Here is a 22,017-nt window from a genome sequence, read left to right as displayed (position 1 = left end):
ATCCGGTATAGAGCCCGCCTACTGTATCTGGTAATTTCCACGTACACATACATCTAAAGGCACAAACCATTTCCGTATCCGGTTCAAACCGGATCTATAAACCCTAAAGTGAATTCCACTTTGAACGTCATTTTACTCCCAGCGGTTATTACCAGCCAATAGGGCGAAGAGCTTTGTGTGATTGACAAGGGGTTCAGCCAATGAGGCGCGAGGAGGCTGCTCCGTCTCCACCAATGGGGGAGCGAGGAACCGGCAGCGCGCGGAAGAGGAAAAACAACAACAAGCTAACCCGTTAGCTAGCAGCAGCTAGCCTCATGTAAACACTGTCTGTAGTTCTTTATCATTATAATATATGTAGTTCTTTATAATCATTATAATAATATATAAACAAACTGAGACTTAAACCACCCCGCGTTACTTTATTAGTGACGGGAAGTGACGTCACAGAGAGCTAGACTGGACCGTGTTTAATCTTTAGCCACATTAGCTGCTATAGCTAGGCTAGTTGGTTAGCCTGTTAGCAGCTAGCTGGTTAGCCTGTTAGCCTCTGGTCATATTTATACATTTTATACTTTATAAATGTTATTATAATTAAACAGACATCATTATGCATCATGTTAAGATCAAGACTGAGAAGACAGGTGAGACACACACACACACACACACACACACACACACACACACACACACACACTTATTAAAAGACCTCATTCAGTGGTGGAAAAAGTACTTCAATTACTTTACTTGAGTAAAAGTATCAATGCTGCAATGTAGAAATACTCTGTTACAAGTAAAAGTCGGTATTCACAATTTACTTGAGTAAAAGTACAAAAGTATTGGCATCAAAATACACTTAAAGTTCAAAAGTAAAAGTACTCATTATGCAGAATGTCCCATTTCAGTGATTTCACTAGTTTTAAAATGTATACAAATCTTTAGAAAACAGCAGATCTACAAGCTCACAATGCAATGCATTGTGAGCTTGTAGATCTGCTATTTTCAAATAGCCAAAGTATATATAAGTGGTTAATGTATGTTTTGTAATAATAGGGATAGAGAGAGAGAGACACAGAGTGAGTAGACTGTTGACTGGAAGCTGTAAAATAGGCCTGTCACAATTATTACGTAATCGTCTAATTGTAATTATCTTTGCATAATCGTTTCCATGTAAAAAAAAATGTCACACATTTTAAAATATAAAAAAGAAAAAGCATAAACACGTTGTAAGCTTGTAGATCAGCTATTTCTGCTTTTTTTTTTTTTTACATGTATAAAATGATTAAATATGTCAATAATTTCTTTGTATATTTAAGTTATTTATCTTATCTGCTCTGTGGAATGTTTGATTTAGAAGTTTAAAAGGTAAACATAAATAATTATTTTATTTATTTTTATTATTTGTATTCCTATGTTAAAGTGTTCAATGGACAAACACACAATTAAATAGTTAATCTTAATTGTTTGAGTAACAATTAATGGTCAAGTTAAATGTGTAATGGTGACAGTCAGGTTCTTATTCTTCTGATTATTATTGTTTTAATGCATTCATTGATTGATTGAATAGTTTATTAGACAGACATGTAAAAACGTTAGGAGTACAGCACTTTGTTTAAAAGGATAACACCAACAAAGTCCTTGCGGTCACGTTTCCATTGGGGTCCTAGGTATTCAATTCATCAACATATAAAATAGCACGCCAAACATTCAATATCATGTTCATGTTTAATACTAACCATGTTTCAAACATTGAATATCACACGCAGACTCAGAGGTTGCCGGTGCTCGGAGTCGTCTGGACGCCGTGCTGCAGGTTCTGGTGGAGAAGACTGAGACGGAAAGGTTTGCTCAAGGGCTCTCTGCTGACTGCTGTTAGACATTTAAAGGAGCAGTTCACCCCCAAAAGAAATTACGTATTTTCTATCAGTTACAGTTATCACACACCCAGAATGGAGACTCTTTGAGTCTCCTACTGAGACACTCTGACACTCTGCAGGTCATCACATTATTGTCTCAGGAATGAGACAAAAACTAAAGAATCTCCATGAATTCAAGAATTCATGAGGTGTTTAATTGATAGAAAATAATAAGTCACTTTTTTTCGGTGAACTACTCCTTTAAGCCATTCAGACCGGGCAACGCACCTGTGTCATTTTAAGATTTCTTGGGCTATTCAAAAATAGCAGATCTACATAATAGCAGATCTACACAATGCGCTCATGAGCATTGTGACTACATTGTAAATGTTGTGTCTGTCTCTGTTTTTTTTACAGGGAGCCCAATGAAGACGACTCTGGGAAGATGGCTGCAGACTCCTTAAACAAGTAATAATGACATAATGACATAATTAAGCAATATTACACGAGAGGGTGTGCTTTACCGTCATTATTGGCACGCCAGTGATGCGGTCAGGAACGAGGCGAAGCCGAGTTCCGCCAGCATCACTGAAGTGCCAATAATGACGGTAAAGCACACCCTGGAGTGTAATATTGCGACTATACAACAGTTACCAACAAAACACATCCATTCATATTGTGGGGCAATTCATAATAAAAATGTTTCGCTATTATCCGTTTCCCTGTAAAGAGAAGAGTTAATTTGACTGAGACATTAAATAGTCCCTGTAGCAGCGCTCTGAGGCACCGTCTCATCAACACAGCTGATTCCAGTAGGCTATATGCTCCGTCGTACGACCGTGTCACGTGACCACAATAACTGATCTACAAGCTGACAACGTGTTGCGACGGCGACGCGTTGTCAACTTGTAGATCGGCTATTTTCGCCGTGCGGTACCTTCGTATTAAGTCAAAATTAACAACATACATAGTGCCTTTTGCATAGCTGTTTGTTCACCGGTGGCGGCGGTGGGTCAGGCTACTGTCTGTTTGTTTTCCTACCGTGGGACAGCGTGACGTCACAGCACAGCTGTGCCTTATATGGTCTAATCAGGTGCGGACTGGACTGCAGTGCGGAGTGATTTATTAATGTGATTAGGCCCGTGCTATCATGCTGGTTTGAAGCACGGCTAGAAAGATATTTCAACCAATCAGATTGCTTGGTCGGAACTACAGAGTAATAATTCAAGCTGCACATGTTGCCAATAGGATGGTTATTATGTGAAAGAAAGTGAATGAGGTTTTTGTCTCGTATTTTTGACATGTTTGTGTTTGATCTCCTCAGGGATTTGTCTCCATCGTCTGCAGGCAAACGGTAAGCCCTCCTTACTTTTGAATCCCTTCAGACTGGTGAAATGTCTGTCATTTTTACATTTCTTTGGCTATTAGAACAGTAGCGGATATACAAGCTCGGTGCCGCGCTATGAGCTTGTAGATCTTTTTTTATTTATTTTTATTTTTTATTTGTGCAAATCTTTGAACTCTGCCTGCCAAAAACGTTTATAAACCTTAAAAAAAGGTCCCCACGGTCATGAAATTCCTGGAAATATTTTGAAATAAAATAATATTAAAAATCCAGTACTGGAAAAGGTTTGGAATTGATCAAGGGTCCTGGAAAAATATTTGGCTATGCATTGCTTTTGGCTATTGATTTTTTTTAATACAAAACATTTTCATAAACATGTATAACATTACACAAAATATGTAACATAAGTAGTTTTTCGCCGAACGGGCTGTGTAACACCCCATCCGCACTGCCAGCGATGCGACGTGATGCGACGCGAGCGGGCGATGAAATCTCATTAAAATACATGTTTTTGAATGAGACCGTCCTGAGACTCCTGACCTACCGCGAGCGACAACGAACCGTGCAACGACGTCGTCCACCCCTCCTATTTTCGCTTGCAGGGTCACTGTGCCCTAATTTTGCACGAAATGTTGAATGAAATTGTACTATTTTATATTCTATGCTTTATTTTTGCTACACTGCCTATCTTTGGGCATTGTACATAGGAGTAAGAGACACATTATTGTGCTGAATGATTGTTTTATAGGCCTGGAGATTGGGCTAAATATTCTGGAAAAGTTTTGGAAATTCATTGCTAAAAATGTGTGGGGACCCTATATATATTCTTTATTTTTTGGTGTTTCCGTTTCTTCACAAAGAAACAGGAGATAACATTTTCCAAAAAGTTGCTGCTCCATTCACTTCAATGTTAAAAAATAAACTGAGAAATAAATATTTGTTTTCCTATGTTTTACCATGTAAACTGCTGGCAGTTTTTGAGTACTATTTTTGAAAAACCCTGGCAGTTTGAGAGTTTAATATTTTATTACAGCAAACATTTGTAACTCAAATCTTTGCTTCTGGGGGATTCTACAAATGTCTTCTAATCCTAACAGTTTTCTGAAAAGCGTACGTTGCTCTAATCGGTGGTTCTCAAACTTTGTCATGTCAAGGACCACCCAAAATAATATGTATTTGGCTGCGGACCCCCATCTCAAAATATTTAGTGCCAGGAACCCCCCAGAAGCAAGGATTTGAGTTAAAAATGTTTGTTTTAAAGATTTAAAGATTTTCACAAATCTTCACGATTTTTCCAAAACAGCAGATCTACAAGCTCATAGCGCGGCACTCGGTGCCGCGCTATGAGCTTGTAGATCTGCTATTTTGGAATAGCCAAATAAATATTAAAATGACATTAGATAAGTGATCAGCATGTTGCCCAGCCTGAATGCTGCTTCTATTGAACTGTTGACTTTGAACCTGAGTGAATTTAAGTCTGTATTTAGAGCTAAATCGTTTTAAAATGATTTCTCAGAAGAAGTGAGAATCAAAACGACGGTTTTGTTGTTGCAGCAGCAGTGACGGATCAAAGTGGATAGAAAATGTTTGGGCCACTGGTGAAGTTTTTGGTGACATAGCTCTTTTCTGTGTTTTTTTGATTGATTGAATATTGTATTAGGCAAAAAAAAAACGTCACAATTACATTTATAATACTTTTTCTAAAAGGTCCGTCCAAAAAAGTATTGTTTCCTTTGAGGTCCTTGGTCTTCAGTTCATAGACATATATAGTAGCAAAAAACTGTTCAAATATCAACACAAAATACAGAGAAAAAAACTATATGTACAAACAAAACAAAGATGCAAAAAAAGAAACATGCACACAACATGGGGGGGAGGGGTCGTCTGTCTAACGGGAAAATGGTACTACCTCCTCTCTTTGCCTCCAGAAAGATGAGTTTTAAGGCTGTTTTAAAAGAGCCCAGCAAACTGCTTTTTTTGAGGGATGGGGTTAGACCAGTGGTTTTCAACCTTTTTCATACCAAGGACCCCTAAATATATATTCAAAGATATGCACGCTTTTTCAAGGTTTTTCAAAAATAGCAGATCTAAAAGCTCATAGCGTGGCACTCGGTGCCGCACTATGAGCTTGTATATCTGCTATTTTTGAATAGCCAAAGCTAAGTGGTTAAAATGATTGTGACACTATTAACTAATTTTGCTGGGGACCCCCTGCTACTCCCTCATGGACCACTGGTGGTCCCCGGACCACTGGTTGAAAACCACTGGGTTAGACTATTCCATACCTTGGTGGCAGTGCTGTAGAAGGAGAATTTGCCCATGTTTGTTGTGTGTGTGTGTGTGTGTGTGTGTGTGTGCGTGCGTGTGCGTGTGTGATTGTAGGCCTTCATCGCGGTTCCCACAGCACCGGAGGAAGAAGAGGAAGGAGATGGAGGACGGGTTGCCAGAGACCAACCAACATAAACAAAGTAAACGATGCAGGGAGATAAAATAATATTCAAAGAATTTCACACATTTTAATTTTTTTTCAAAAATAGCAGATGTACAAGCTCGCAGCGCGGCACTCTGCGAGCTTGTACATCTGCTATTTTTGAATAAAATAATGCTTTTTAGCCCAAATTTTAAAAAAATTACACGGATTCGTTCCAGGTCTTAATGGGTTTTAAGTTTTAAGCTCTGGTCCATAGCGTTAGAAGACGTTCTCCTTAACGCTATGGAGACCTTGGAGCCTTTGCGTTCCACAGGCTGCTCAGCCTCTCGTCTTTAGTAAGAAAATAAAAAACACACTTTTGCTATTCCAGTGATGTTGCTAGGTTTTCAATGTAATGGGGTGTGGTCTTTTAGATGGGTCCCAGGGATCAGCGCGGAAAGTTTTCTGTTGCCCTCAGAATCCTTTTGGGTGCCATTTTACACCACTAACATTAATCTTTTATTTTTATTGTTTATTTTTAATTCACGTTTGGTTATTTTCAAATGTGTTACCCATAGAATCAAGTGTGCTTGCGTCACGGCGTCTGCGGTACGTTTCAACTTCGCGGACGGCCCTCGGTGTGTGTGTCACACGCAAAAGCGTTACCTAAAGAATTCGGTCTGAGCAGTGAGCATGCGCAAAATGGCGGCTCCCGTGGATTATTATTGTTATTTGTAGCGTCTTTCTAAGACGATTTCTACGTGGATTTTATTGTTTATAAAGTAGGACGTGGCCATGCAAAACGGTGGTGTCCCGTGGATTTGTAAAATAATTTGCGGCAAAAAAATATGTTACCGCAAATTATTTTTATGTTTTTCTCTGTTGTCGGTGACAACTCTAGTGCATCCCATGGACGCCACCACGGTGTCATGAATGCGTCCTTTCTCAATATTGTGCGTTAGCGACGCAGGCCTATGAGCAGGGGTGCACATAACTTTTTAGGTCTAGCACTCAGAAGAGCACCTGGAGATGTGACTTGGTGCGCACCAAATAAATGCCAAAGGGGGGGGGGGGGGGGGATTCAGCACGGTGCCCACCGGACAGTTTTGTCAACTTCCAAATTCCAAAAAAATAAAAGCTTAGAAATTCATGTCCCAGCTGTTGGCACGCAAAAGCGCCTCGCGTCGTCTGATGTGCCGCACATTATTTATTTTGGGTGCGCATGCGCACCAGTTATGTGCACCCCTGCCTATGAGCATCTCTGCTATTCACCAAAACAATATTTACCTTGTTGTTTAATTGAAGAGTTCATATTTACTCTGTTTATTCTTATATCTCACCCTGAGATAAGAGCTTCTGATAGATGTTGTACATTGTAATCCCCCCCCCCCCCCCTCCTCCTCTGTATCAGATGCGTACATCATCAAGCTGTTTGACCGCAGTGTGGATCTGGCTCAGTTCAACACCAGCACTCCTCTGTACCCTATCTGTCGCTCCTGGATGAGGAACAACCCCTCCCTGAGAGAGAGAGCTGCTTCCCCCCCCAGCCCCCCCCACAGCATGGTGGAAGAGGAGGTACCTTTAATATTATATATGATATATTATATATGTATACACAGGGGTGCACATAACTGGTGCGCATGCGCACCCACAATAAATAATGCGCGGCACATCAGACGACGTGAGGCGCTTTTGCGTACCAACAGCTGGGACAGGAATTTCCAAGCTTTTATTTTTTAGCAAAACTAAAAAAATAAAAGCCTGGAGATCGAGGCTAGGAATTTACTTCCTGAAGCCACACTCACACAATCACGCTAAAGCACACGTCGGCCCCATGTACAGCCATTAGGCGCAGGAGGGAGAGGACGCATGCTGCACGTGATTGTGTGAGTGTTGCCTGGCATCCTCACACAGACACGCTGTGACTCGCAGCGCGCTGCACGCAGCCAGCAGCGGCGGTTGGAGGCACTCGTCGCCGATGATGAACGCACCGTAACGGTGCAAAAATATGCTGTGAACGTCCCAATCTGGTGGATAAAAGCAGCGCAGCACAGGGCACCAACCTTGGGGGGTTCACCAAACGGCGTGAGAGAGAAAAAAAAGGGCGGAATTTGGAAGCAGAGCATCCTTCTTTCTCACACAGCACCCCCCCCCCCTCCGTTGACAAAACTGTCCCGGTGGGCACCGTGCTGAATCCCCCCCGTTGACAAAACGGGACGGGACCATTTATTTGGTCCGCACCAAGTCACATCTCCAGGTGCTCTTCTGAGTACTAGACCTAAAAAGTTATGTGCACCCCTGATTATATATGACTAGACCATACCCGGTGAAGGGCGCAAACGAAAGTCGTTGCAAACGTGGGGTTAATGCACGTCCTGTCGCGCCGTTTCTCCCCCGCGCGCGTCCCGTCGTGGCGCCCCCCCCAACCCCCCCCCCCCCCCCCCCCCGTCGCTCCCGTCGCGGCACCCCCCGGCCCGCGGTCAGCCCTCGCCACGGGCGTGTGTATATATATTATATATATATATAAATATATATGTCAGCACGGAGAATGGCGTAGGCATGTTACTCGCCCGCCTCGGGTCCGTCTGGTGTGTTTACTTTCCACAGGAAGAATTGTACTGAGAGAGTGGGCGGGGTCTCGGTGTTGCCATGTCGGCCGACTGTAAGCGATGTAGGGCCAATGTTGGTGGTATAGGGTTCGTTTGGTTTGGCCTCGTTTTCATAGACCTTGCTGCTTGTTTCTCTCACGAAACCTGGCAACGACGCATGCGCAGTTTGATCAAGAGTCCCCCCAACCAAGACACCGCCGTGAGGTTACTAGAATTATAGTAGGATACAATCAGTGGCGCTCATTTATCAATGGAGTGTAAAAAACGGCTTATTTTTTGCCTTATATTTGACCACCGTCCAAGTGAGATGTATCAAAGGATCCTATACAGCCAATCGGACGTAGAGCCCTATTCTTGACCACTTGTCCTTTTGTGTGTGTGTGTGTGTGTGTGTGTGTGTGTGCGTGTGTGTGTGTGTGTGTGTGTTCCTCCAGGCTACAGACATGCTGAACGGGAAGGCCCAGAACGTGTACCGTCTTCCTCCTCCGTCCTCGTGTCCCCTCAGTCCCTCTGGAGAGCCCATCAACCTCAGGATACCTCACATCGACAAACCTGTCGTCACCAAGGTAACCAGTAACAACATCAGCATCCTTTAAAACCTGTCGTCACCAAGGTAACCAGTAACAACATCAGCATCCTTTAAAACTTGTCGTCACCAAGGTAACCAGTAACAACATCAGCATCCTTTAAAACCTGTCGTCACCAAGGTAACCAGTAACCACTAGAGTTGCTCCGACCAATTTAAATCGGCCGATTTCAAGCTCCTAATGACTCCAAATTCCCTGTTATGGAAATCTGATTTCTTTTATCAAAAAGCTGCGCCGTTTACAGACATAAATAATGTGCCGTCGTGATTGGCACATCGGTCGCTCCGCTCTCCGCTCAGACGCCCCAAAAATGAGGGAAAACAAAGTATTTTCTGATAAACTCTCTCCTTTGGCACAAATGCGGCCCCATGAGCAGGGCAGGGATTTCAGGGAGGCCACGAGGGCCATGATGGCCGTCGTGGCCCCTCAGTTTGGCCTTGTGCCCCCTCAGAAACAATGGCATGCCCTGAGACCACGGTGGCCTTAATGCCCCGGCTGACTGACCGTACCACGTTCTCCTTTGTCTTATAAATACGTAGACACCAGTGTCTTCTGTTGAGATTCTTGATTCTTAACACATTGGCTGCCAGAATTATTTCAGATTTTCTTTGCAGTAGACTGCCAGAGATTTTCAATCTATGAAAAAACAAAAGTACTCAGGAGCCAAGATACAGAATTTTTACGTTTTAAGTTAACAAGGAAGTGGATGGGAGTCTAAATCTTCAAAAAAAAAATCATATCTCCTTGGTCTTTGGGTCAAATTTATTTATTTTAGGGCTGTCAAACGATTAAAATTTTTAATCAGATTAATCACAGCTTAAAAATTAATTAATCTATGATTAACACATTGACTGCCATCGGCTAATCTCAGAACGTCCATCGTAGTGCCAAGCAATTTCTTACCTTTTTTGTTTTTTTGATTCCGTCATAGGCCCCGCTAAATCCGTTTAAAATCCGCGTTCATTTGGTTCGACACAAACACGGGACCCGACCGAACAAAACGCTGAAAACCGTGCGGCGATCCGACACTGCATTCTGGAGAACGAGAGGAAAACGCTAAAATGGTGGATGCGGTGAGAAAAACAACAAGCCAGAGATAATGGCGTCCAAAGTTGACCGCTAGACAGGAAACGGAGGCGGGAGAAAAACCGGAAACAGTATTATTTCGTTTCCGGTCCGCCCACTTCGAGACCGGAAGTGCAAAAAAAATCCGGAATCTGCACCTGCACGATTTAACATGGGAAAACTACGGGACTACGGGCTACGGGAACGGCAGTTAACGGTTGGATTTAACGGCCCGTAGGACTACGGGCCTGGCAGTGGATGTGTTAATCACCATTCGAACTATGTCCAAAATATGCAAGTTTTTTCTGTATGTTGTTGTGGGAATGGAAAGATAAATGAAAATATAGCTGCAAGCAGCGATAATACGGGGCCAGTGAATAGAGAGAGAGAGAGAGACATGGAAACGGAATAGATTGAAGAGAGAGAGAGTGACATGGAAACAATAGATTGATGAGAGAGAGAGATGGAAACATAATGGTTTGATTGGACATCTCAACCTACTGCCATTAACAGGATTCGAACTCTTAACCTTCAGACTAATAGGCTGCAACACTACCTATAGTGCTATAGCTTTGTCCAGGCTGATATTGTCTGTTGAAGATCATAAACTCTCGCCTTCTTTCATGAACCAAGCCCCTGTTTCACTAACACTAAGATCACTTGTTCACAAACCATTTACCAATGAAGAAATTGTACATCACCTCAGAACCAAAACTAGTGAAAGTAGCCGATCTACAAGCTCACAAACCATGAAAAGTTGTGAGATTGTAGATCAACTATTTTCAGAATGAAGTATGTCATACGTTGAAAAAACGTACTCTCAAATAAGCATTTCAGGTTATCTTTACCATTTGCACATGTATTCATTGATACAGTCATGTTGTTTGCAATTCAACTTTAATTAAGTCTGCATCAAGTGAGGCTTGAACTGGCGACTTCGAGATTGTGAGGCATTCATTTAAGGGAGACGCCATTGGCCCAACAGGCAAGTAACTGTGAAAAAGGAGATCACACAGATGATACAGTTTCACGCAAATAGCTGAAAAATCCTGGGTTTAAGTGTTTTTCAAACTGCTCAAAATTGCGGACAATCTAAGGGCGGAGCTTACTGGTCAAAGCGATAGATGTGTTCCTCATGAGTCAAGGCACATGTGTCCAACAGGCGAATATTCTTTTCAGCCCAACCCAGCTGAGGTGGTCATATATAGGACGCAGGGGGGCAATCCCAGGTGAAAAACCTCACCCATTAACATCTCAACCTATTGCCATTGACAGGAATCAAACTCTCGACCTTTGGATTCACAGGCTGAGACACTACCTATAGGGCTATAGCTTTGTCCAGGCTGAGGTCATCTGTTGAAGATAAAAGTGAACCAGTGAAAGCAGCCGATCTACAAGCTCAGAAACATGTTGCTATCTGAAAAGTTTTGAGATTGTAGATCGGTTATTTTCAAAATGAAGTTTGTCATACATTAAAAAAACATACTCTCTCCAAGAAGCATTTCATCATTACCTTTAACAGTTGCACATGTATTCAATGATACAGTCATGTTGTTTGCAATTCAACTTAAATTAAGTCTGCATCAAGTGAGGCTTGAACTGGCGACCCTGAGATTGTGAGGCCTTCATTTAAGGGAGACGCCATTGGCCCAACAGATAAGTAACTGTGAAAAAGGAGATCACACAGATGATACAGTTTCACGCAAATAGCTGAAAAATCCTGGGTTTAAGTGTTTTTCAAACTGCTCAAAATTGCGGACAATCTAAGGGCGGAGCTTACTGGTCAAAGCGATAGATGTGTTCCTCATGAGTCAAGGCACATGTGTAAGCAAGTTTCACGGCTTTCGGCCAAACAAGGCATGACTTATGCCTGTTTAAAGTATGCCTTTTCAAAAAATTGCTATAGCGCCCCCTTTTGGCCAATTGGAGTCAGATTGGTTTCAGTGATATTTGGAATGACCCTGTACATTTCTGCCAAGTTTCAAAGAAATGTGAGTCTGCATGAATGTTTTAGGCACAGATGAATAATTTTCATAAAACTGTAATAGTTAAAATCTATCTCCTCCTGGGATTTTTGAGCAATCTGCACGAAACATTTTACACATGAACTTTGGACCACTGCCTACAAAAATTTCCAACGGATTTTCCATAAGTGAAAAAATGCAGAAGTTAGGAGCCAATGACTGTTTTTCATATAATTCAAAATGGTGGGCGATCTAAAGGTCAGAGGTCAAAAGTCAGACCACGAAAGTTGTCGGGCATGAAGAGACGCATGTGTGTATCGAAGTTTCATGGTTGTAGGTCAAACAGGGCATGAGTTGTACCTGTTCAAAGTTGGCACTTTCAATTGAGTGCTATAGCGCCACCCTTTGACGAATGAGTGTGAGAATTATTTCTTGGTAGTTTTTCATGAGCATCTACCATATGGCCGAGTTTCGTAAAAAGCGTATGCACGGTTAAGCCAGAACTGGCAAAAACAAGTATTTTTCAAACTGCTCAAAATTGCGGAAAATCTAAGGGCGGAGCTTAATGGTCAAATCGATACGTGTGTTCCTCATGAGTCAAGGCACATGTGTAAGCAAGTTTCACGACTTTCGGCCAAACGAGGCATGACTTATGCCTGTTTAAAGTCTGCCTTTTCAAAAAATTGCTATAGCGCCCCCTTTTGGCCAATTGGAGTAAGATTGGTTTCAGTGATATTTGGAATGACCCTCTACATTTCTGCAAAGTTTCAAAGAAATGTGAGTCTGCATGTATGTTTTAGGCACAGATGAATAATTTTCATAAAACTGTAATAGTTAAAATCTATCTCCTCCTGGGATTTTTGAGCAATCTGCACGAAACGTTTCACACTTGAACTTTGGACCACTTTCTACAAAAATTTCCAACGGATTTTCCATAAGTGAAAAAATGCAGAAGTTAGGAGCCAATGACTGCTTTTCATATAATTCAAAATGGTGGGAGATCTAAAGGTCAGAGGTCAAAAGTCAGAGTGTGAAAGTTGTTCAGCATGAGGAGACGCATATGTGTATCCAAGTTTCATGGCTGTAGGTCAAACAGGGCATGAGTTGTACCTGTTCAAAGTTGGCATTTTTCAATTGAGTGCTATAGCGCCACCTTTTGACGAATGAGTGTGAGAATTATTTCTTGATCGTTTTTCATGACCATCTACCATATGGCCGAGTTTCGTAAAAAGCGACTGCACGGTTCAGCCAGAACTGCGAAAAGTGGCAGAAGAAGAAGTGACAGAATAATGCGAATAACAATACGTGTCCAGAGCAGAGCTCTGGCCCCGTAATAAGGCTGATATATCCATTTAACATACAGTATGTATGCATGTTTATTATAACAAAATAAACACATCCATCAATACAGCATGGAATTATGGACAAAATCGTATCCAACGATAACAAATTATTCTAGTCTTGGGTCTGAGTCTAAATCTCATCAAATGCCGAACAAATAATGCACCTTGATATGAAAAGGGTTGAAAACCACTGCTCTAAAGGAACATTCTTTCTTGAACACACTTACTGGCCAACTTGGCCAATAGCCATTTCTCTTATTTGAATGAAACCTCTTTTCTTTTCTTTTTGTCAAACCAAAAGGAACATGGCCAACACAACATGGCCTACACAATTACATGTGGTTCTCTATTCATCCTTTAGCCAGTTGCTGAGGCACACCAACTTGTCCACATTTTCTGAGAGTAAAGCTGACCGCTTCTTTTGCACAATGTGACCTGCAACTGAGAAGAGTCTTTCACATGGAACTGTGGATGCAGGAGTGGCTAGATATTTGCGAGCCAGTGGGGCCAGCTGGTCATGGGCTCCTGCATGGGATGCCCACCACTGCAAGGGACAGTCCTCCATACTAGTGGTGGGCTCTGCTCTGTACCTGTGTATGGCTCTGTCAGGCTGTAACTCTTCCTCCGATTCTGAATCTGAGCCCATCTGTAGAAGAATGTTCATTTTCTTCTTGGGTGGTCCATCTTCAGGTTCAGAAGTGTGGGGAGTTCTTCTGGGTGGTGAATGCAGCATGCCTCCAAGTGTGGTCCACACCGCTTCTCTGTCTGTCTTGGGCAGGCTCTTTAAGTCTTTAAAGCGTGGATCCAGGGCCGTCGCCATCTTGAGCCATGCATTGTTGGTGTGTTCTTGGCGGGAGGCTAGGTCTTCCTTGAATTTTCCCTTAAATCTCACCACATATGCAGGGTCCTCATCAGAAACTTCCATTACACGACGCAAGTGGCAGAGGCCAGGTAGTACCACAGAACAGGAGACGTAGGCCTCCCCACCCAGAATCTCAGTTAAATATCTGCAGTGGACACACACACACACACACACACACACACACACACACACACACACACACACACAGACAGACAGACAGACAGACAGACAGACAGACAGACAGACAGACAGACAGACAGACAGACAGACAGACAGACAGACAGACAGACAGACAGACAGACAGACAGACAGACAGACAGACAGACAGACAGACAGACAGACAGACAGACAGACAGACAGAGACACAGACAGACAGACAGAGAGAGACACAGACAGACAGACAGAGAGAGAGAGAGAGAGAGACACAGACAGACAGAGAGAGAGAGAGACACACACAGACAGACAGACAGACAGACAGACAGACAGACAGACAGAGAGAGAGAGAGAGAGACACACACAGACAGACAGACAGACAGACAGAGAGAGAGAGAGACACAGACAGAGAGAGAGAGAGAGACACACAGACAGAGAGAGAGAGAGACACAGACAGACAGAAACACAAACAGAGAGAGAGAGAGACAGACACAGACAGACAGAGACACAGACAGACAGAAACACAAACAGAGAGAGAGAGACAGACACAGACAGAGAGAGACACAGACAGACAGAGACACAGACACAGACACACACACACACACACACACACACACACACACACACACACACACACACACACACACACACACACACACACACACACACACACACAGAGAGAAAAGGAGAGACACAAGTAAATTACTTGAACACAAGTTGTTACATTTAATAGTAGATTAACGTTCAACATTAATTTAATTTCAGCCTACATGAATGGTCACATTATATGATGGAAGGCTTACCTGCAGGGCTCTAGAAGGGTCTCCAGTCTCTGGATTTTGTCCCATTCTGGTGCCGTCAGCATAACAAGTTTATGCTGCTGTTGATCCAGGGTTGCTTGTATTGCATCTTTGTTGCGGATCAAGCGCTTGACCATTTCCAACGTGGAATTCCACCGTGTTGGAACGTCTTGGATCAGTGGCTCCTCCGTCTGTTTGAGTTCCTTTTGTTCTACGTGCAGCTCCGCTGTGTTAGCCGGGCTGTGCTTGAAGTGGCCCACAATTTTGCGACACTTGGCCAACGCGCCGACGAATCCGCTGTCAGCGAGACTCACAGTGATGCTTCTCTGTAAGATGTGGGCAATACAGGGCATGTGCTCGTACGGCATAATACGAGCTGCAGCAATCATATTGCGCGCACTGTCAGTCCCTACGGTTGTAACTTTCCCTTCAATGTCCCACTTGCGTGCAACAGTTTCGAACTGTTTTGCACACGCCTCCGCAAAGTGACGTTCTTCTGTTTTCATTACGGTTAGCGCAAATGATTTCAATTCCCATGTCTCAGTAATTTGATGTGCAGTTACTCCCAGATAGTTATTGTTACTCACTGACGTCCAGTGGTCTCCTGTCAGGGCGACATAATCCGCTTGAGCTAAAGCCTCTTTTCTTTTCTCCTTTTCAGTGTCATAGAGTGTGTGGATTCTGGTCATTATTGTGCCTCTTGATGGTGGCTTGTAGGATATGTCGAGGGACGCAACTTTCAAAACATCGGCGAAGCCCTTGTCCTCAACGATGCTAATCGGTCTACAGTCCTTTGCAACCCATTTGGCAATTGTGTTGGTTAATTTATCCGAGGTGGACTTGCTTACTGACCTGCGTTCATTCAGCGTGGTCTGACGCAGGCCAGGTGTTGTACTGGAGGCCGAAGCCCCAACAAACGCATGCTTAGCGTTGAGATGGTACTTTAAGCTAGAAGTGCTGCGGTGGAACTGAAACTCCTTCTTGCAGTGCCTGCAAATAACTATTTGCTTATTTATTGTTCCATCTACTTTCTTTTTAAACTCAAGTTCCCCATCCAGAGGGCCAACCTGTTCTTGCTCCATGTTTACATGTCATTCATCCGCCCTGCTGGAACACTAGAGCGAGTGAGCGACGTGTGTTGGTGGAATTATGGGATGTATGGGGCGGGCCATTCTGCGCATGCGTTAAATGCGTTAAATATTTTAATGCAATTAATCCAAAAATGTAATTACCGTGGTTAACGCGATAATTTTGACAGCATTAATTTATTTTTTATTTTTTTTGGGGCGGTGTAGCCGCCCCCTATAAGTGAGTTTTGGACACCGACCAAAAAATGTGTGTACCCCTAACCCTTCCATTGTTAATGCAAATCGATACTTTTTTCATATCAGCCAATCACATTACAGCTAGTATCATCACCACTAACTGTAATGTGATTGGCTGACTTTGCAAATTCAGGACTGTGATTGGCTAGCGAAACACATGACACATGTGCAGCCCTATGAATAGCAGTATGGACTTTAAATAAGTCATTTATCCTTTCTTTAAAGTGAGTCATGTTGTGATGACCACACACCGCCCACTTCACACTGGGTGTGATTTTTTTATTATTATTTTGTTTTCCAATAAAACGCAGATCTGCGTCTTTGGCAGCCAATGTGTGACAAAGTGACTTTGATTGGTGCAGAGCTGAGCTTGGATCAGATTGTAAATACCATCATTTATTTATTTCACGCCAGATAGTCTACCCTAAATCCTCTAATAGTGACCTCTATTCAATTAAAAGCCGTCTCTCTATTAACAAGACCAGGAGACCTGGTTGTGCCAGACCTAAGCCGGTGTTGTGTGAAGTCGTGTGAAGTCTAATTCTGAAATCTTTGTGTCTTACGTTATATACCAACCATATTTATACTTGTGACATAATAGTGATGTCACGACTAGTCTGTGCCTATTTATTCATGCATAAGAAACTTAACCACAACCAGACATACCATGTATGGACACATTGGTGACAAAGGCTCGTAGTAGGCCATACCTTCCATTTTAATTTCAAGGACCCCCAGTTTGACATGCATTAGGGCTACGGACCCCCATTTAATGGCAATTCTATCTCTGGGACCCCAATTCATATCGTAAAATCAATGTTAATTTAACTCTGAGAGTGTACAAATGGGACCAAATGGACCCGTTAGGGTCCATTTGGTCCCATTTGTACACACTCAGAGTTACAGACCCATAAGGGTCCATTTGGTTCCTGTTCATCATTTAGCTGGGTACCCCCTGGAACCCCCTCAAGTACCCCTGGGGGTCCCCGGACCCCACTTTGAGAACCATGGTCATAGACACATGAAAAACAGAAAAAGTGCAAAACCATGGCACCACCTCTTTAAGGAATTAATTGGCACGACGACTAAATTGGGGGGAAAATATTGTAAAAAAGTACCTGTAGTCCAGACACAACAATAAAGACCTTGTAACCTTGTCAGGTGGAGCCTGGGACCAACCCGGGGTCCCTCATCTGTGACCACATGGAGCGCTGGAAGAAGATACGACAAAAGTATGTTCATTTAAAATGCAACATCACTCTCCATCTAACATGTCCGGCCCTGGAGCTTGTTGTAATGTAAAATCACCCTTTTTGTTCTTACTGTTGTTTCAGATGGAAGGAGTCGTCCAACAAGAATCAGTTACGCTACAGCGAGAGCATTCGGATCCTCAAGGAGATGAAGGACATGTACGACCGCTAGCTTGATCCGCTAGCCTCCGTACGACCACTAGCTTGATCTGCTAGCCTCCGTACGACCGCTAGCTTGATCTGCTAGCCTCTGTACGACCACTAGCTTGATCTGCTAGCCTCCGTACGACCACTAGCTTGATCTGCTAGCTATACCTATCGTACGATCCCTAGCTTCATAAGCTGTCTAAAAAAAACGGGGAGGGACGGGGAGGGAGAGCCTCTGTCGTAAAGAAAAAACATCACTTTATGGCAATACATTTCCAGGTTGTTTTAATCCGTATGAGGATTTAAAAATGTTAACGCTTACAAGTGTTGACACTTTGTACTCTGTTAGAGGTGTCTTTTAAATAACTAAACAATTTGAACGAGGAAGACATCAACGTCAAAGCAGCGAGCTAAATCACTATGCTCGTTTATTAATCCAGATGTGTCGCTTTGACACGATCTACAAGCTCACGGTGCGTGGCGGTGCTTGTAGATCGGCTATTTGTTTTTGCTGAGTAACATTGTTGGATTCCCTGGCCGTGAGGGGGTTTTGTCCAGTGACTACAGACACAGTGCCATGTTAGGCAGTAAGACGTGTGTGTAAAGTTGTAACGCAATACCAGTGGTCCTCTAATGTTTTAATTTCAATAATCATAACTCTCAGAGTTACAGACCTGTAAGGGTCCATTTGGAACCCCCTCAAGTTGTACTTTTTCTTTCTGGTTTTATTCAATTAAGCCAATTAAAATTGGGAAAAATAGCGGGAATAGAAAGTCTACAAGCACACAACCCACCGTGAATTTGAAATATTTGCAAAAAAATGTAAATGATCTCAATAGGATATTGTCACAACATTTAGATATTTGGTTGATTTTCTACATAATGCTATGGCCCAGTGCTAGTGTACACCAGCAGACTGAAACCTGCTTTTTACTCTGTCATACCGTGTAAATAGCCCATCCTTAAGTTCACAATGTGTCGCCACGCGTCGTGATCTTGTAGATCTATGCTATTTTTAGAACGTGTTTTTTTATTGACGAGTCATGTGTGTTCGTGAGACTGACTGAAGTGGTTTTAGATTTGAGAGACGGTGTTTTTTCAAAGCCTTTTTAAAGGGATAGCCCCCAAAATTACTCTTCAAAATGACTTTTTTTTCCTCTATCTAATACTCACCTCATGGAGACTTGAATTCATAGAAATGTTTTTGTTTTTGTCTCATTCCTAAGACAATAATTTGATGACCGGCGGCGGTTCCGGTAGGAGACACAAAGAGTAGGAGACACAGAGTCAACTTTGTGTCTCCTACCGGAGACATTAGCATCTCTCCGCTGGTCATCAAATTGTCTATAAGAATGCGACAAAAACAAAAGAAATCTCCACGAATTCAAGGCTTCATGGGGTGTGTGATAGAGCACCGAAGTCTGACGTCATTTACACATCCTACCTGGGTCGCGTTTTTACCCCCCCCCGTTCTGAATCCCCATAGACGTGTTTAATATCGCGTCAAATAAGAACTGTGTTCCAAAAATAAACAAATGACCCCGACGGTTTGACTCTTATGGATATGAAGCATCAACTGACAGTGAAAGGACGCTAATGTTACTTCCGACTAATTAGTTAAATATTCGCCAGAAACAGACTGTTTCAAATATGAGTGACTGACTATCATAAACGATACAGAACCTCCTCCCTGACAATATCGCCGAGACAGTTTGTTTATTTTCGGACCACAATTCTTATATAAGACGATTCTAAGATGATCCAATGTTATTCTCCATAGAGACATGACTTTACGACCCTGGGGATGAACGAGTGACGTCAGGACTTCTGTACTCTATTGATAGAAAATACGTTTTTTTTTCTTTAAGCCTTACAGGTCGTGTTCACAGAAAGAGTGTTTTGAGCTGCCATCATGAATATGGTCTTTACCATGTTCACTAGGGACCATATGAAAATACCACGTCACCGCTGTTGTGGCAAAGAATGATAGTGATTAACGATATTATCGCAATAATCAAAATTTGTCTAAAAACTTAAAATGACACTTTTGTTTTTTAACCACTTGAACGTCCAGAATATCCCTATTCTGGGAGGAACTTTAGCCAAAAAATAGCCAACGCGTTGTGAGCTTGTAGATCGGCTATTTTTTGGGCGAATCGATTTTGTGTAGAGTGAATTAAGAGCGTACCAAATGCACTCTTTTCAGGTTGTTTTTTTATCAAGTACAGAAGGTTTAAGTTGTACTGAATTTGCAGCTCAACAAAAGCTAATTCGTCATCCTAGTAGTGTATGATGGAGGACATTTTCAACCATAAATTTAAATCTCTGCGATGCGACTATTGTGAGCGGTTTCATATCGGGATAATAAGGATGCTATTCATTCATTCCCCCCCACCCTGCTTCAGAGCAGGATGGAGGAATATGAGGGCTCTGTGGCTCAAAGAAGGCTTTCTGTGAACAATGACGCCTTTAACTCATTTAAAACCGGGAACGCATCTGTGTAACCACTTAAAAAACATTATCTTATACTTTGGCTATTCAAAAATAGCCGATCTACAAGCTTCTGTCTTGTAGATCTGCTAATTGTTTAGAAAAATCGTGAAAATGGATGCAAATCTTTGAATATATATATATGATTCTTTTAAGCGGACATTTTTAACTAAATTCTTTGCTTTTAGGGGTCCCTGGAACAACATATTTTGAGATGGGGGAGGGGGTTTGGAGGGGGGGTCGGTGGCCAAATACATAGAATTGTGGGGGTCCTTGACATGAAAAAAGTTTGAGAAACACTGATTATAGCAACGTGTGTTTTTTTCCAAAACAAACTGAAGACATTTGTAGAATCCGCAGAAGCAAGTTACAAATGAGCTTGTAGATCTGCTATTTTTGAATAGCCAAAGTCTAAGATAATGGTTAAAGTGGTTAAAATGTAAAATGACTCCTATGCACTGATGATGATGATGATGCAAAAAAAAAAAGGACAAAAAAACACTCTTTCACATGTTATTTTATTGTAATTTCTTTGGTCCTTATAAGGGCATCACTTCCAGGTCTGAGTGTTGTTAACATGGAGCATGCATTGAGGTGATTGGATAATAATTTGCTCAAGGGAACACTGTGGACTTGTAACATTTTAAATTAAACGTGTGTTTCTTCCACTTTTTTATAATTGTTCTCCTACTTTATACAATGTAATGATAGCCTGGTTCCATACCATAGACCCCGCCCACTCTCTGAGTGGACTGCCTCTTGACTTCTCCGGTACAAAATGCGTTGTCCAATGAGAGGCGGAGGTGGGCGTGGGGATCCCTTAGGATTGGTTTAGGGAATTTCTAATCCCCTCCCCCTTGTAATCCCCGACACTGGAGCCAATTTCAGACTGAAGCTCCACGCAGCTTCAGTCTGATAATCAGGCTAATGTAATGATATATTTGAGTAACGTACATATTTGAATATTTCATACCCTTTATGTTTCAAGATTTGTCATTGTTAAATCATATGTGTGAGTACAACAGCATTGTGCTCATTGTTGTCGGCTATGGTTGTGATTATGATATTGTGTGTATTTTGGGAAAGACTGTTGCTCATGGATTGATGATATGAATGTGTAGCTCCTAAAACTCAGTTCTATATAGAACATTGGTTCTCAACCAGTGGTCCTTGGGGGGGAGGGGTTCCAGGGGGTCCCCAGCTAAAGTATTTAACGATCACAATCAATCATCAATCAATCATTACAATCATTTGAACCACTTTAACCCTCTAAGACTTGAAGCCGATTCTACAAATGTCTCCTAAATCCCAACAGTATTCTGAAAAAATATGTTTCTATATCAAGGACCCCCAAAATGATATGTATTTGGCCGCAGACCCCCATCTCAAAATGTTTTGTTCCAGGGACCCCCAGAAGCACAGAATAGAGTTAAAAATCACCACAGCTCATCACCACATCTGATATTACTCCTGTGTTCACTGATTCGAGGGCTCTACTAGTCTTACCTTTTTTTTTTTTTTTCAATCAATCAATCAATCAATCAACTTTATTGTCACAACACAATTACAGGTAACGGTGAGGTGAAACGCTTGTTTATGCAGGCTTCCACATTTGCAGCTCAGAGCAGGAGAAGAATAAAAAACAGATTAGCAATAAAGAATAAAAGCCTGGCATATTAAAATCAGTATTTTGTGACAGGAGAGGGCCTAAAGTACATGAAGTGCAAGTCAGTAAAGTGCATGTCAGTATCATGTTGGCTTAAGGTCCTTAAAAGTGTATCAGTAAAGTGCAAAACAGATCAGCAGTCTTAGGT

At 42.2% G+C, this 22,017-nt stretch overlaps 1 protein-coding gene across 1 annotated transcript; it reads left to right on the top strand.

Moving 5' to 3' along the window:
* The first annotated feature begins 273 nt into the window (after nucleotides 1-273).
* Nucleotides 274-20,524, top strand: lin37 (lin-37 DREAM MuvB core complex component). Its single transcript, XM_084052875.1, has 9 exons — nucleotides 274-641; nucleotides 1,764-1,839; nucleotides 2,271-2,321; nucleotides 3,178-3,207; nucleotides 5,581-5,666; nucleotides 7,020-7,183; nucleotides 8,652-8,783; nucleotides 17,478-17,548; nucleotides 17,651-20,524. Exons 1-9 carry the CDS (start codon nucleotides 608-610, stop codon nucleotides 17,736-17,738), a joined length of 732 nt encoding a protein of 243 aa, XP_083909001.1. The 5' UTR covers nucleotides 274-607; the 3' UTR covers nucleotides 17,739-20,524.
* The last annotated feature ends 1,493 nt before the right edge of the window (nucleotides 20,525-22,017 follow it).

The sequence above is a fragment of the Gymnoscopelus microlampas genome, assembly GCF_963454915.1.
Source record: "Gymnoscopelus microlampas genome assembly, chromosome: 3".
In the NCBI taxonomy this organism is placed as follows: domain Eukaryota; kingdom Metazoa; phylum Chordata; class Actinopteri; order Myctophiformes; family Myctophidae; genus Gymnoscopelus; species Gymnoscopelus microlampas.
The sequence above is the reverse complement of the archived record's forward strand: the minus strand, read 5'-3'. Positions and strand labels throughout refer to the sequence as shown.